This window comes from Pangasianodon hypophthalmus, chromosome 30, assembly GCF_027358585.1.
Source record: "Pangasianodon hypophthalmus isolate fPanHyp1 chromosome 30, fPanHyp1.pri, whole genome shotgun sequence".
Taxonomy (NCBI): Eukaryota; Metazoa; Chordata; class Actinopteri; order Siluriformes; family Pangasiidae; genus Pangasianodon; species Pangasianodon hypophthalmus.
The window spans coordinates 652,839-665,338 of NC_069739.1; the positions used below are offsets into that span (position 1 = coordinate 652,839).

The following is a 12,500-nucleotide window of genomic DNA, read 5'->3' on the forward strand; positions in this document are numbered from 1 at the left end:
GATTAGATGTTTCTGGTGCAGCTGGTTAGAAGGTGACGGATTATTTGATTTAATATTAGGATTATTTTCAGTAGCTGATGTTCGCTGGCGGTTTATTGATGTCGTGGCGGTTGGTTTTTGTGATTAACGCTGGATTGTCATTCAATAAACTTTGTTACTTTAAACAGTTCTGAGTTTGAGCTTTTTTTATTCACACATTTTAATATTAAAGGACGAGGGAACAGGGACGTGAGTCCCGCAGCTTTTTATTTAAAAAATACTAAATAAACACCGTGTGGTTTAAGTCACTGAATTTAAATCTGAACTTAAGCAAATATATATTTAAAAAAATATATTAAATGTTATAAAATGTGTTTATCGTATTAAAGTTACAATCAATCAGAATATAAGTGACAAACCTTATGTTATTTATTTTATATTAATAATTTTATGAGTAAATACCTGTATTATATCTCATATATATTTATAAATATAGATAAAGTAATAAAATCTCCCTCTGGTGCTATAAACAAACAAATAAAGAAATATTCATCTCTCCTTCTTTCCTTCTTTTGTAAAATCCTTTTACATGTCTACATAAAATCTCTACATGTCTTTCTTTCTTTACTTCTTTTTGTCTTCATTTGTTTTTCTTTCTTTCGTTCCTTCTTTAAGTGTTTATTTGTTTATCACTTACTTCTTTCGTTACTTTTGTTCTTTCCTCTTTGTTTCTTTCTTTCTTCTGTTTCAGCTCTGAATGTGTGTGTGAACTCAAAGCAGAAATTAATTTATAAAATGCAGATTATTATTATTATTATTATTATTATTATTATTTTAACCTTATTGCACTTTCTATATCTGTACATTAATGATCCGTTTGATTTATTTATTTATTTATTTCACTTCTTTTCTAAACTCGGAGACTCTGACACATTTCCGAACACGATTTTTTTTCACTCTGATGTGAATTTGTGTTTTTCACTCTTCAGTGCGTCAGTGTGTGATGTTTATGAGCCACAGTGTGATTTCCGGTTGCTTGGAATTGTGGGTAAAAAAGTCCGAATAAAAGGAAATGATCACTCGGTGGCTCTGAAGTGTTTTATAGTCGTAGTTCTGCAGATGTTAGTGTATATAATATTATTATTATTAATATTACAGATCATTAATGTACAGATTCAGTCATAATATTCAATTCAGTGTTATTTGTTTAGCGCTTTTAACAACGGACATCGTCACAAAGCAGCTTTACAGAGAGATATAAATTCAGGATATAAGTTTTAAATGTATGAATTTATCTCTAATGAGCGAGTCAGAGGTGACGGTGGTGAGGAAAAACTCCCTGAGACGACATGAGGAAGAAACCTTGAGAGGAACCAGACTCAGAGGGAACTCATCCTCATCTGAGTGCAACGGATAGTGCGATTATAAATAAATCCCTTCTATTATTGTGTACTATATGGACAAATAGTGCAGTTGTGTAACCAGGAAATTCATTTCCACATGAAGTCTGTGTTGTTGAAGTTATAAACTGTTCACTGATGGAGACCTGAGTGAGAAACTGTTCAGTCCTGAAGCTATAAAAGCAGAAGATGATGTATTTATTCTGTCCTCTGCACTGTTCGGATAAAACATCTGCTTATAAACACATTCTCAGGGCCTTCACGCTGTTCCTCTGGACAGAACTGCAGTGTGTGTGTGTGTGTGTGTGTGTTTAAATAAATGCATCTTATTGTATACATCATGTGTGTTTGTGTGTTCTTGTGTTTAAATGAAATTTTCTGCTTAAACAGATACAATCTCATACTTTCATAAGGAAATGAAACCCTTTCTGAGGTGAAGCTGATTTGCATATTCATATTTTTTTTTCTTAGATTTTTAATGCTATAGGTGCAAAAAGTCTAAATGATGCTAATCATATGGAGATTTCGTCCACAGTAATGACCGCAAACACCAACGATAATTCCTTCATTTCTGTTAAAAATAAGAAAAAAAGAGGTTTTTTTTGTTTGTTTGTTTTTCACCCACATTAATTTAAACTTAAGTAATTTTATTTAAATAAAATAAAGTAGTTTATTTCCTGTTTATTTGTAGGAAACTGTTCTGTAAACCATCAGCCATCAACCCCAGTGGTTTATATTCATGATTTTAATTGTATGTGTTTTTGTTGTCTATCTATCCATCTATTTATCTATCCATCCATCCATCCGTCTGTGTATCTATCTATCTATCTATCTATCTTTACATTTTTAAACTTTTTTTTCCCCGAACTCTTATTTTGAAATATTTGCCTTCCCGAGACCGTAAGTCAGTGTGGTTTTCGTGGCTAGCTTCACACTGTTTCTGTACACAAACGTGTAATCAATCAATCAATCTATCTATCTATCTATCTATCTATCTATCTGTTATATTAATTATTATATTATTTTATATTATATTAATCTATTAATTAAAATGAATCACAATGTTATATGTTTTATTTATTTATTTATTTAGCTTTTGTTTATCCTTTCTCTTTTTCCTTCTTTACTCCTTCAAGATTTAATTCCCATTTAGATTTTTTAAAAATTATTTTCAGCCAAACTTATTAAATTATTCAGTGAAACAAAGTAATAACACAATTTCTAGTTTTATGTAGAGCTCTGTTATTGAAGGAAGCTATGTAGATGATAATTCCTGTATTTTTATATTCACATTTTTTGAAATTTTAGTGTTTATTTATTATTATTATTATTTTAAAAAATATATATTTAATGAGACCGGAAGTGAAAGCGTTGTTGTGGCTAGCTTCACATTGTTTCTGTCTACACGTCTGTGATGAGGTTTTCCTTTTTTTTTTTTTAATCCGATTCTCATTTGATTTTTATTGTTTGTTTATTAATTTCCAGAAACACTAATTTATCATGTTGAGTAAAAAAAAATAGTTGCTTTTTATATTAATAACTGAATAATCCCGACCTTTTAATTTGAAATATCTGTCATTAAGGCGAACTTGTAATTTGAAATATCTGTCATAAGGCGACCGGAAGTGAATAGAGGCTAGTTACTGAAGCTAGTTTGACGCTGTTTCTGTACACAGGTGTGTGAACAGACTTTCTTTCTTTCTTTCTCTCTGTAAGATTTAATCTCTGTTCTACGTTTAGTTTTTAATCTAAGCGAATTGCTCGTGTTGAGTAAAATACAGTAGTTTAACTGATATTTGTATTTTAACTGCATTTTCTTCTGTTTATTCATAACCGTAGAGTTTTCACCGAACTTTTAATTTGAAGTATCTGTCATAAGGCGACCGGAAGTGGCTCGAGGCTGCTGTTTGTGTGCGCAGGAGAGAGAGTGTGTGATCAGACTGTGATCGCTGTGTCTCTCTGAGTGTTTACTGGTGTGTATCCCGGTGTGTGTGTGTATCCCGGTGTGTGTGTGTGTGTGTGTGTGTGTGTGTGGGACCGGAAGTGGAGAGATGCCGGGAGCGGATAAGGAGACGGATCTGTCGGAGCGCATTGAGGCGTTTCTGGCGGAGCTGAAGCGCAGCGGCAGCGGCTCCGGATCAGCGCGCGGCTCGGCGGAGACAGCGAGAGACACCGCGGCTTTACTGCGGAGGATCACCGCTCAGGCCCGCTGGAGCAGCGCCGGTGTGTTCCTCACTCTCTCACTCTCTCACTCTCTCCATCCCTCACTCTCTCACTCTCTCCATCCCTCACTCTCTCACTCTCTCCATCCCTCACTCTCTCACTCTCTCACTCTCTCCATCCCTCACTCTCTCACTCTCTCCATCCCTCACTCTCTCACTCTCTCACTCTCTCCATCCCTCACTCTCTCCATCCCTCACACTCTCACTCTCTCCATCTCTCACTCTCTCACTCTCTCCATCCCTCCATCTCTCACTCTCTCACTCTCTCTATCCCTCACTCTCTCACTCTCTCCATCCCTCCATCCCTCACTCTCTCACTCTCTCCATCCCTCCATCCCTCACTCTCTCACTCTCTCCATCCCTCACTCTCTCACTCTCTCCATCCCTCACTCTCTCACTCTCTCCCTCTCTCCATCCCTCCATCCCTCACTCTCTCACTCTCTCCATCCCTCACTCTCTCACTCTCTCTATCCCTCACTCTCTCACTCTCTCTATCCCTCACTCTCTCACTCTCTCCATCCCTCACTCTCACTCTCTCCATCCCTCACTCTCTCACTCTCTCACTCTCTCCCTCTCTCCATTCCTCCATCCCTCACTCTCTCACTCTCTCTATCCCTCACTCTCTCACTCTCTCACTCTCTCCATCCCTCACTCTCTCACTCTCTCACTCTCTCCATCCCTCACTCTCTCACTCTCTCACTCTCTCCATCCCTCACTCTCTCACTCTCTCCATCCCTCCATCCCTCACTCTCTCACTCTCTCACTCTCTCTATCCCTCACTCTCTCACTCTCTCACTCTCTCCATCCCTCACTCTCTCACTCTCTCACTCTCTCCCTCTCTCCATCCCTCCATCCCTCACTCTCTCACTCTCTCCCTCTCTCCATCCCTCCATCCCTCACTCTCTCACTCTCTCCATCCCTCACTCTCTCACTCTCTCCCTCTCTCCATCCCTCCATCCCTCACTCTCTCACTCTCTCCATCTCTCCATCCCTGACTCTCTCACTCTCCATTTCTCACTCTCTCCATCCCTCCATCCCTCACTCTCTCCATCTCTCACTCTCTCACTCTCTCCATTCCTCCATCCCTCACTCTCTCCATCTCTCACTCTCTCACTCTCTCCATTCCTCCATCCCTCACTCTCTCACTCTCTCCATCCCTGACTCTCTCACTCTCCACTTCTCACTCTCTTCATCCCTCACTCTCCATTTCTCACTCTCTCCATTCCTCCATCCCTCACTCTCTCACTCTCTCCATCCCTCACTCTCTCCATCCCTCACTCTCTCCATCCCTCACTCTCTCACTCTCTCCATCCCTCACTCTCTCACTCTCTCCATCCCTCACTCTCTCACTCTCTCCATCCCTCACTCTCTCACTCTCTCACTCTCTCCATCCCTCCATCCCTCACTCTCTCACTCTCTCCATCCCTCACTCACTCTCTCCATCCCTCACTCTCTCCATCCCTCCATCCCTCCATCCCTCACTCTCTCACTCTCTCCATCCCTCACTCTCTCCATCCCTCACTCTCTCACTCTCCATTTCTCACTCTCTCCATCCCTCACTCTCTCCATCCCTCCATCCCTCACTCTCTCCATCCCTCACTCTCACCATCCCTCCATCCCTCACTCTCTCACTCTCTCCATCCCTCCATCCCTCACTCTCTCCATCCCTCCATCCCTCACTCTCTCCATCCCTCACTTTCTCCATCCCTCCATCCCTCACTCTCTCACTCTCTCACTCTCTCACTCTCTCCATCCCTCACTTTCTCACTCTCTCTCTCTCTCTCTCACTCTCTCACTCTCTCCATCCCTCATTCTCTCCATCTCTCACTCTCTCCATCTCTCCATCCCTCCATCCCTCACTCTCTCCATCCCTCTATACACTCTGTACACAGTTCACACACACTGACGCGCTCAGATCTCAGCTCTGGAGTGTGAGAGGATGAAAGTAATGGCACCCCTGTGTTAGTCTTCACCTCCCTAACGCACAGTGTGAATTTAGTGAAAATCGGAGAACGTCAGATTTTTCACCCAAAAAAATAGTAAGGGGTTAGCCTTTGTGTTTTTTTCAGCGAAAAATTCAACGTCCTCCGATTTTCACTAAATTCACACGGTGTGTTAGGGAGGTGAAGACTAACACAGGGGTGCCATTACTTTCGTCCTATCGCACTCCAGAGCTGAGATCTGAGCTCCTCATTTCCAACATATTACACTCAATAAAACACACAGGATTGAGATCCACAAATTTAAACATTTTACTGCTGAATATGAGGTACAGTTACAGGTACAGGTACAGCTACAGGTACAGTTACAGGTACAGGAACAGGTACAGGAACAGGTACAGGAACAGATACAGTTACAGTTACAGGTACAGGTACAATGCAGTTACTGTTACAGCTACAGTGCATTTGTGGTGCAGTTACACTGGCAGGTACAGTTACAGTACAGATATAGGTGTGATTACAGTGGGTTACAGTAGTTACATTACAATTAGAGTACAGTTACAGCATCAGTACAGTTACAGTACACTTATAATAATGGTACAATTAGAGTACGGTTACTGTTACATTACAGCTACTGTGCATTCGTGGTACAGTTCCATTGGCAGGTACAGTGTAGTTACAGGTGTAGTTACAGTAGTTATGTTTACATTTACAGTTACAGATTCATTACGTGTACAGTTACAGTGTAGTTACAGAACAATTACAGTACATTCCAGGTACAGTTACAGCACAGTTACAGTTAGTGTAGTTACGGTTACAGCGTCAGTACAGTTAGTGTAGTTACGGTTACAGCCTCAGTACAGTTAGTGTAGTTACGGTATAGTTACAGGTGTGGTTACAGTAGAGTTACAGTAGATATAGTACAGTTATAGGTATAGTTACATGTACAGTTACAGTGTAGTTATAGTGTAGTTATAGTGTAGTTACAGTACAGTTACAGAACATTAGTTACAGGTGTAGTTACAGGTGTAGTTACAGGTGTGGTTACAGTAGAGTTACAGTAGGTATGATAGTTATAGTACAGTAGTTATAATGTTTACAGAACATTTGCAGTTACAGATTCAGTACAGTTACAGATATAGTTACATGTACAGTTACAGTGTAGTTATAGTGTAGTTACAGTACAGTTACAGATATAGTTACATGTACAGTTACAGTGTAGTTATAGTGTAGTTACAGTACAGTTACAGAACATTAGTTACAGGTATAGTTAGAGGTAAAGTTATAGTTACAGCTTCAATACAGTTACAGTAATTTTACAGTACAGTTACAGTATATTGCAGTTACAGGTAAAGTTACAGTTACAGTGTAATTACAGTTACAGCTTCAGTACAGTTACACTACATTTACAGGACATGAATGGTTTAAAATAATCGCTGATAATTTAATTTAAACATTTAAACTGATAAAATGATTTAAACATTTTACTGGTGGATATGAGTTATAGGTACAGTGACAGTTACAGTGTAGTTACAGTAGTTATGATAGTTATAGTACAGTAGTTATAGTACATTTATGGAACATTTACAGTTACAGCTTCAGTGCAGTTAGTGTAGTTACGGTACAGTTACAGGTAGTTACAGTGTAGTTACGGTACAGTTACAGGTACAGTGTAGTTACAGTGCAGTTACGGTACAGTTACAGGTAGTTACAGTGTAGTTACGGTACAGTTACAGGTAGTTACAGTGTAGTTACGGTACAGTTACAGGTAGTTACAGTGTAGTTATGGTACAGTTACAGGTATAGTATAGTTACAGTGCATGAATGGTTTAAAAATAATCGCTGATGTGAAGTTTTCTTAAAGTAAGGAGATGTTTATTTAGCATTTACTGAAGGAGTCTCCAGTGTTAGAGGTAAAGCTGTAACATTACGTTTTCCGTCATCTTCAGGACACAAGAGTTTACGCTTCTTTACTCTTTATAGCTGCTATAACACACATGAGCTTCCACTCTATACACTCTGTACACAGTTCACACACACTGACACGCTCAGATCTCAGCTCTGGAGTGTGATAGGACGAAAGTAATGGCACCCCTGTGTTAGTCTTCACCTCCCTAACGCACAGTGTGAATTTAGTGAAAATCGGAGAAGGTTGAATTTTTCGCTGAAAAAAACACAAAGGCTAACCCCTTACTATTTTTTTGGGCGAAAAATCTGACGTTCTCTGATTTTCACTAAATTCACACTGTGTGTTAGGGAGGTGAAGACTAACACAGGGGTGCCATTACTTTCGTCCTATCGCACTCCAGAGCTGAGATCTGAGCTCCTCATTTCCAACATATTACACTCAATAAAACACACAGGATTGAGATCCACAAATTTAAACATTTTACTGCTGAATATGAGGTACAGGTACAGCTACAGTTACAGGTACAGTTACAGGTACAGTTACAGGTACAGTTACAGGAACAGGTACAGGAACAGGTACAGGAACAGATACAGTTACAGTTACAGGTACAGTTACAGTATGGCTACAGTGCATTTGTGGTTACATTGGCAGGTGTGGTTACAGGTGTGGTTACAGTAGAGTTACAATAGTTATGACACATCTATGGAACAGTTACAGGTTCAGTACAGTTATAGGTATAGTGTAGTTACAGTACAGGTACAGGTAAAGTTAGTTACAGTACATTACAGGTACAGTTACAGTACATTACTCAGAAGCTGCTCATTTCCAATATATTACACTCAATAAAACATACAGGTTTGTGATGAACAAATTTAAACATATTATTGGTGGATGTGAGTTACAGGTACAGGTACAGTTACAGGTACACTTATAGCTACACTGTCAATCACACTACAGCTACAGTGCATTTGTGATACAGTTCCATTGGCAGGTACAATTAGTGTAGTTACAGGCGTGGTTACAGTAGATATAGTACAGTTATAGTACAGTAGTTATGTTTACAGAACATTTGCAGTTACAGATTCAGGACAGTTATAGGTATAGTTACATGTACAGTTACAGTGTAGTTATAGTGTAGTTACAGTACAGTTACAGGTATAGTTAGAGGTAAAGTTATATTATGGCTTCAGTGCAGTTACAGTAAGGTTACAGCTTCAGTATAGTTAGTGTAGTTGCAGTAGAGTTACAGGTACAGTTACTGCTTCAGTACAGTTACAGGTACAGTTACAGGACATGAATGGTTTAAAATAATCACTGATAATTTAATTTAAACATTTAAATTGATAAACATTTTACTGGTGGATATGAGTTACAGGTAGAGGTACAGTGACAGTTACAGGTACATTTACAGGTGTAGATACAGTAGAGTTACAGTGTAGTTACAGTAGTTACAGCCTCAGTACAGTTACAGGTAAAGTTATAATTATGGCTTCAGTAAAGCTACAGTTACTGTGTAGTTCCAGTTACAGCTTCAGTACAGTTAGTGTAGTTATGGTACAGTTACAGGTATAGTATAGTTACAGTACAGTTACAGGTGTGGTTATAGGTGTGGTTACAGTAGAGTTACACTAGTTTTTGTACAGTTATAGTACAGTAGTTACAGTATATTTATGGAACATTTGCAGTTACAGATTCGGTAGTTACAGGTAAAGTTATAGTTACGGCTTCATTAAAGCTGCAGTTACTGTACAGTACAGTTACAGTAGTTATGGTACAGTTACAGTAGGGTTACAGTAGATATAGTACATTTATGGAACATTTACAGATACAGTACAGTGGCTCAGATCTCAGCTCTGGAGTGCGATAGGACAAAAGTAATGGCACCCCTGTGTTAGTCTTCACCTCCCTAACGCACCGTGTGAATTTAGTGAAAATCGGAGAACGTCAGATTTTTCGCCCAAAAAAATAGTAAGGGGTTAGCCTTTGTGTTTTTTTCAGAGAAAAATTCAACCTTCTCCGATTTTCACTAAATTCACACTGTGCGTTAGGGAGGTGAAGACTAACACAGGGGTGTGTTTACTTTCGTCCTATCACACTCCAGAGCTGAGATCTGAGCCTCTCATATCCAACATATTACACTCAATAAAACACACAGGATTGAGATCCACAAATTTAAACATTTTACTGCTGGATATGAGTTACAGGTACAGCTACAGGTACAGCTACTGTTACAGGTACAGCTACAGGTACAAGTACAGTTACAGTACAGTTACTGGTGCAGGTGCAATTACAGTACAGTTACAGGTACAGGTGCAGTTACAGTTACTGTTACAGGTACTGTTACAGGTACAGGTGCAGTTACAGTACAGTTACTGTTACAGCTACAGGTGCAGTTAGTTACGGTGCAGTTACAGTTACAGTACAGTTACTGTTACAGGTACAGGTGCAGTTACAGTACAGTTACTGTTACAGGTACAGGTGCAGTTACAGTTACAGGTACAGTGACAGTTATGATACAGCAATACAGTGCATTTGTGGTACAGTTACCCTATACTTATAGGTGTGATTACAGTGGGTTACAGTAGTTACATTACAATTAGAGTACAGTTACAGCATCAGTACAGTTACAGGTACATTACACGGACAGTTACAGCTTCACTACAATTACAGTACACTTGTGGTACAGTTACATTGGCAGGTACAGTTACAGTGTAGTTACAGGTGTGGCTACAGTAGAGTTACAGTAGTTATAGTACAGTTATAGTACAGTAGTTATGTTTACAGAACATTTCAGTTACAGATTCAGGACAGTTATAGGTATAGTTACATGTACAGTTACAGTACATTTCAGTTACAGGTATAGTTACAGGTAAAGTTATAGTTATGGCTTCAATACAGTTACAGGACATGAATGGTTTAAAATAATCACTGATAATTTAATTTAAACATTTAAATTGATAAAATAAACATTTTACTGGTGGATATGAGTTACAGGTAGAGGTACAGTGACAGTTACAGGTACATTTACAGGTGTGGATACAGTAGAGTTACAGTTACAGTGTAGTTATAGTGTGGTTACAGTAGGTACAGCCTCAGTACAGTTACAGGTACAGTTACAGTAGTTATGGTACAGTTACAGTGTAGTTATAGTAGTTATGGTACAGTTACAGTAGTTATGGTACAGTTACAGTTGGGTTACAGTAGATATAGTACATTTATGGAACATTTACAGATACAGTACAGTGGCTCAGATCTCAGCTCTGGAGTGTGAGAGGACGAAAGTAATGGCACCCCTGTGTTAGTCTTCACCTCCCTAACACACAGTGTGAATTTAGTGAAAATCGGAGAAGGTTGAATTTTTCGCTGAAAAAAACACAAAGGCTAACCCCTTACTATTTTTTTGGGCGAAAAATCTGACGTTCTCCGATTTTCACTAAATTCACACTGTGTGTTAGGGAGGTGAAGACTAACACAGGGGTGCCATTACTTTCGTCCTATCACACTCCAGAGCTGAGATCTGAGCGCGTCATTTCCAACTTATTACACTCAATAAAACACACAGGATTGAGATCCACAAATTTAAACATTTTACTGCTGGATATGAGGTACAGGTACAGCTACAGGTACAGCTACAGGTACAGTTACAGGTACAGCTACAGGTACAGCTACAGGTACAGCTACAGCTACAGGTACAGCTACAGGTAGAGTTACAGGTACAGGTACAGCTACAGGTACAGCTACAGGTACAGCTACAGGTACAGCTACAGGTACAGGTACAGCTACAGTTACAGGTACAGCTACAGGTACAGTACAGGTACAGCTACAGGTAGAGTTACAGGTACAGGTAGAGTACAGGTACAGTTACAGATACAGCTACAGGTACAGCTACAGGTAGAGTTACAGGTACAGGTAGAGTACAGGTACAGCTACAGGTACAGCTACAGGTAGAGTTACAGGTACAGGTAGAGTTACAGGTACAGGTACAGGTACAGGAGCAGCACATGAGGTCAGCTGGAAGTGTAACAGCAGAGGGGCGTGTCCTAACAGTGTTTATAAAAGGACTGTGAGGGTAGCAGCATAAACATTACTGAAAGGAACGTCTGTTTATAGCTGCTATAATGTAAGTGAGAACAGGAAGTAACATTAAATGTAACTATAAATGGATAAAAAGTCTGACGTCATTCCTTAAAATTGTAAAAAATTGTAATCATCGGTAAAATGGTGTAGTGTAAGTGCAGTAAAACACTTGGGGATGTGCTGTTTAAGGAAAATAATCAACTTCAGGGTGGTGACAGTGACTCCACTTCATCACATCATGCTGGTGTTGATTAGTTTCCTAGAACAGCACAACACAGTGTTACTTAAATACTGCGCCTCCAGTTTATTGTTTGCTCCTGTCACATAAAAAAATTTTCAGTTGCTATTAGCATCGTTACCGTTTTATCTGACTGATGTGTTCCTCTGCAGGTGAGTGTTTCAGCTCCGTCATGGCGTCTGTGTGTGTGTGTGTGTGTGTGTGTGTGTGTGTAGGTGACCTGATGGAGATCATACGTAAGGAGGGCAGGAGAATGACTGCAGCTCAGCCCTCAGAGACCACCGTCGGAAACATGATCCGCCGAGTGCTCAAGATCATCCGAGAGGAATACGCCAGGTACGTACGCTGCGTTCTCTATACACACACACACACACACACACACACACACACACACACACACACACTTTAACAACATTACACAACATCCACGCTGTGTGTTTTACCCAGTTTAACATGTTTCAGAGACATAAACATAAACACTGTCTTGCTTACACATTAATCTCTTTATCCAGTGTAAGATGTTAACTTCTACGGTATTGTGTGTGTGTGTGTGTATACGTGTGTGTGTGTATACGTGTGTGTGTGTATACGTGTGTGTGTGTATACGTGTGTGTGTGTACGTGTGTGTGTGTACGTGTGTGTGTGTGTACGTGTGTGTGTGTGTACGTGTGTGTGTGTGTGTGTAGGTCTCGTGGCAGCAGTGAAGAAGCCGATCAGCAGGAGTCTCTGCACAAG

At 39.7% G+C, this 12,500-nt stretch overlaps 1 protein-coding gene across 1 annotated transcript in view; it reads left to right on the forward strand.

The window, feature by feature from the left end:
* The first annotated feature begins 2,931 nt into the window (after positions 1–2,931).
* The window catches only part of eif2b2 (eukaryotic translation initiation factor 2B, subunit 2 beta), a 14,376-nt gene continuing 4,807 nt past the window's right edge, over positions 2,932–12,500 (forward strand). The window contains exons 1-4 of the mRNA XM_034298983.2: positions 2,932–3,055; positions 3,424–3,602; positions 11,981–12,101; positions 12,452–12,500. The exon at positions 12,452–12,500 is cut by the window's right edge and continues 103 nt beyond it. Coding sequence (XP_034154874.1) covers positions 3,431–3,602; positions 11,981–12,101; positions 12,452–12,500 — 342 coding nt within the window. The 5' untranslated portion in view covers positions 2,932–3,055; positions 3,424–3,430. The remainder of the gene's footprint in view (positions 3,056–3,423; positions 3,603–11,980; positions 12,102–12,451) is intronic.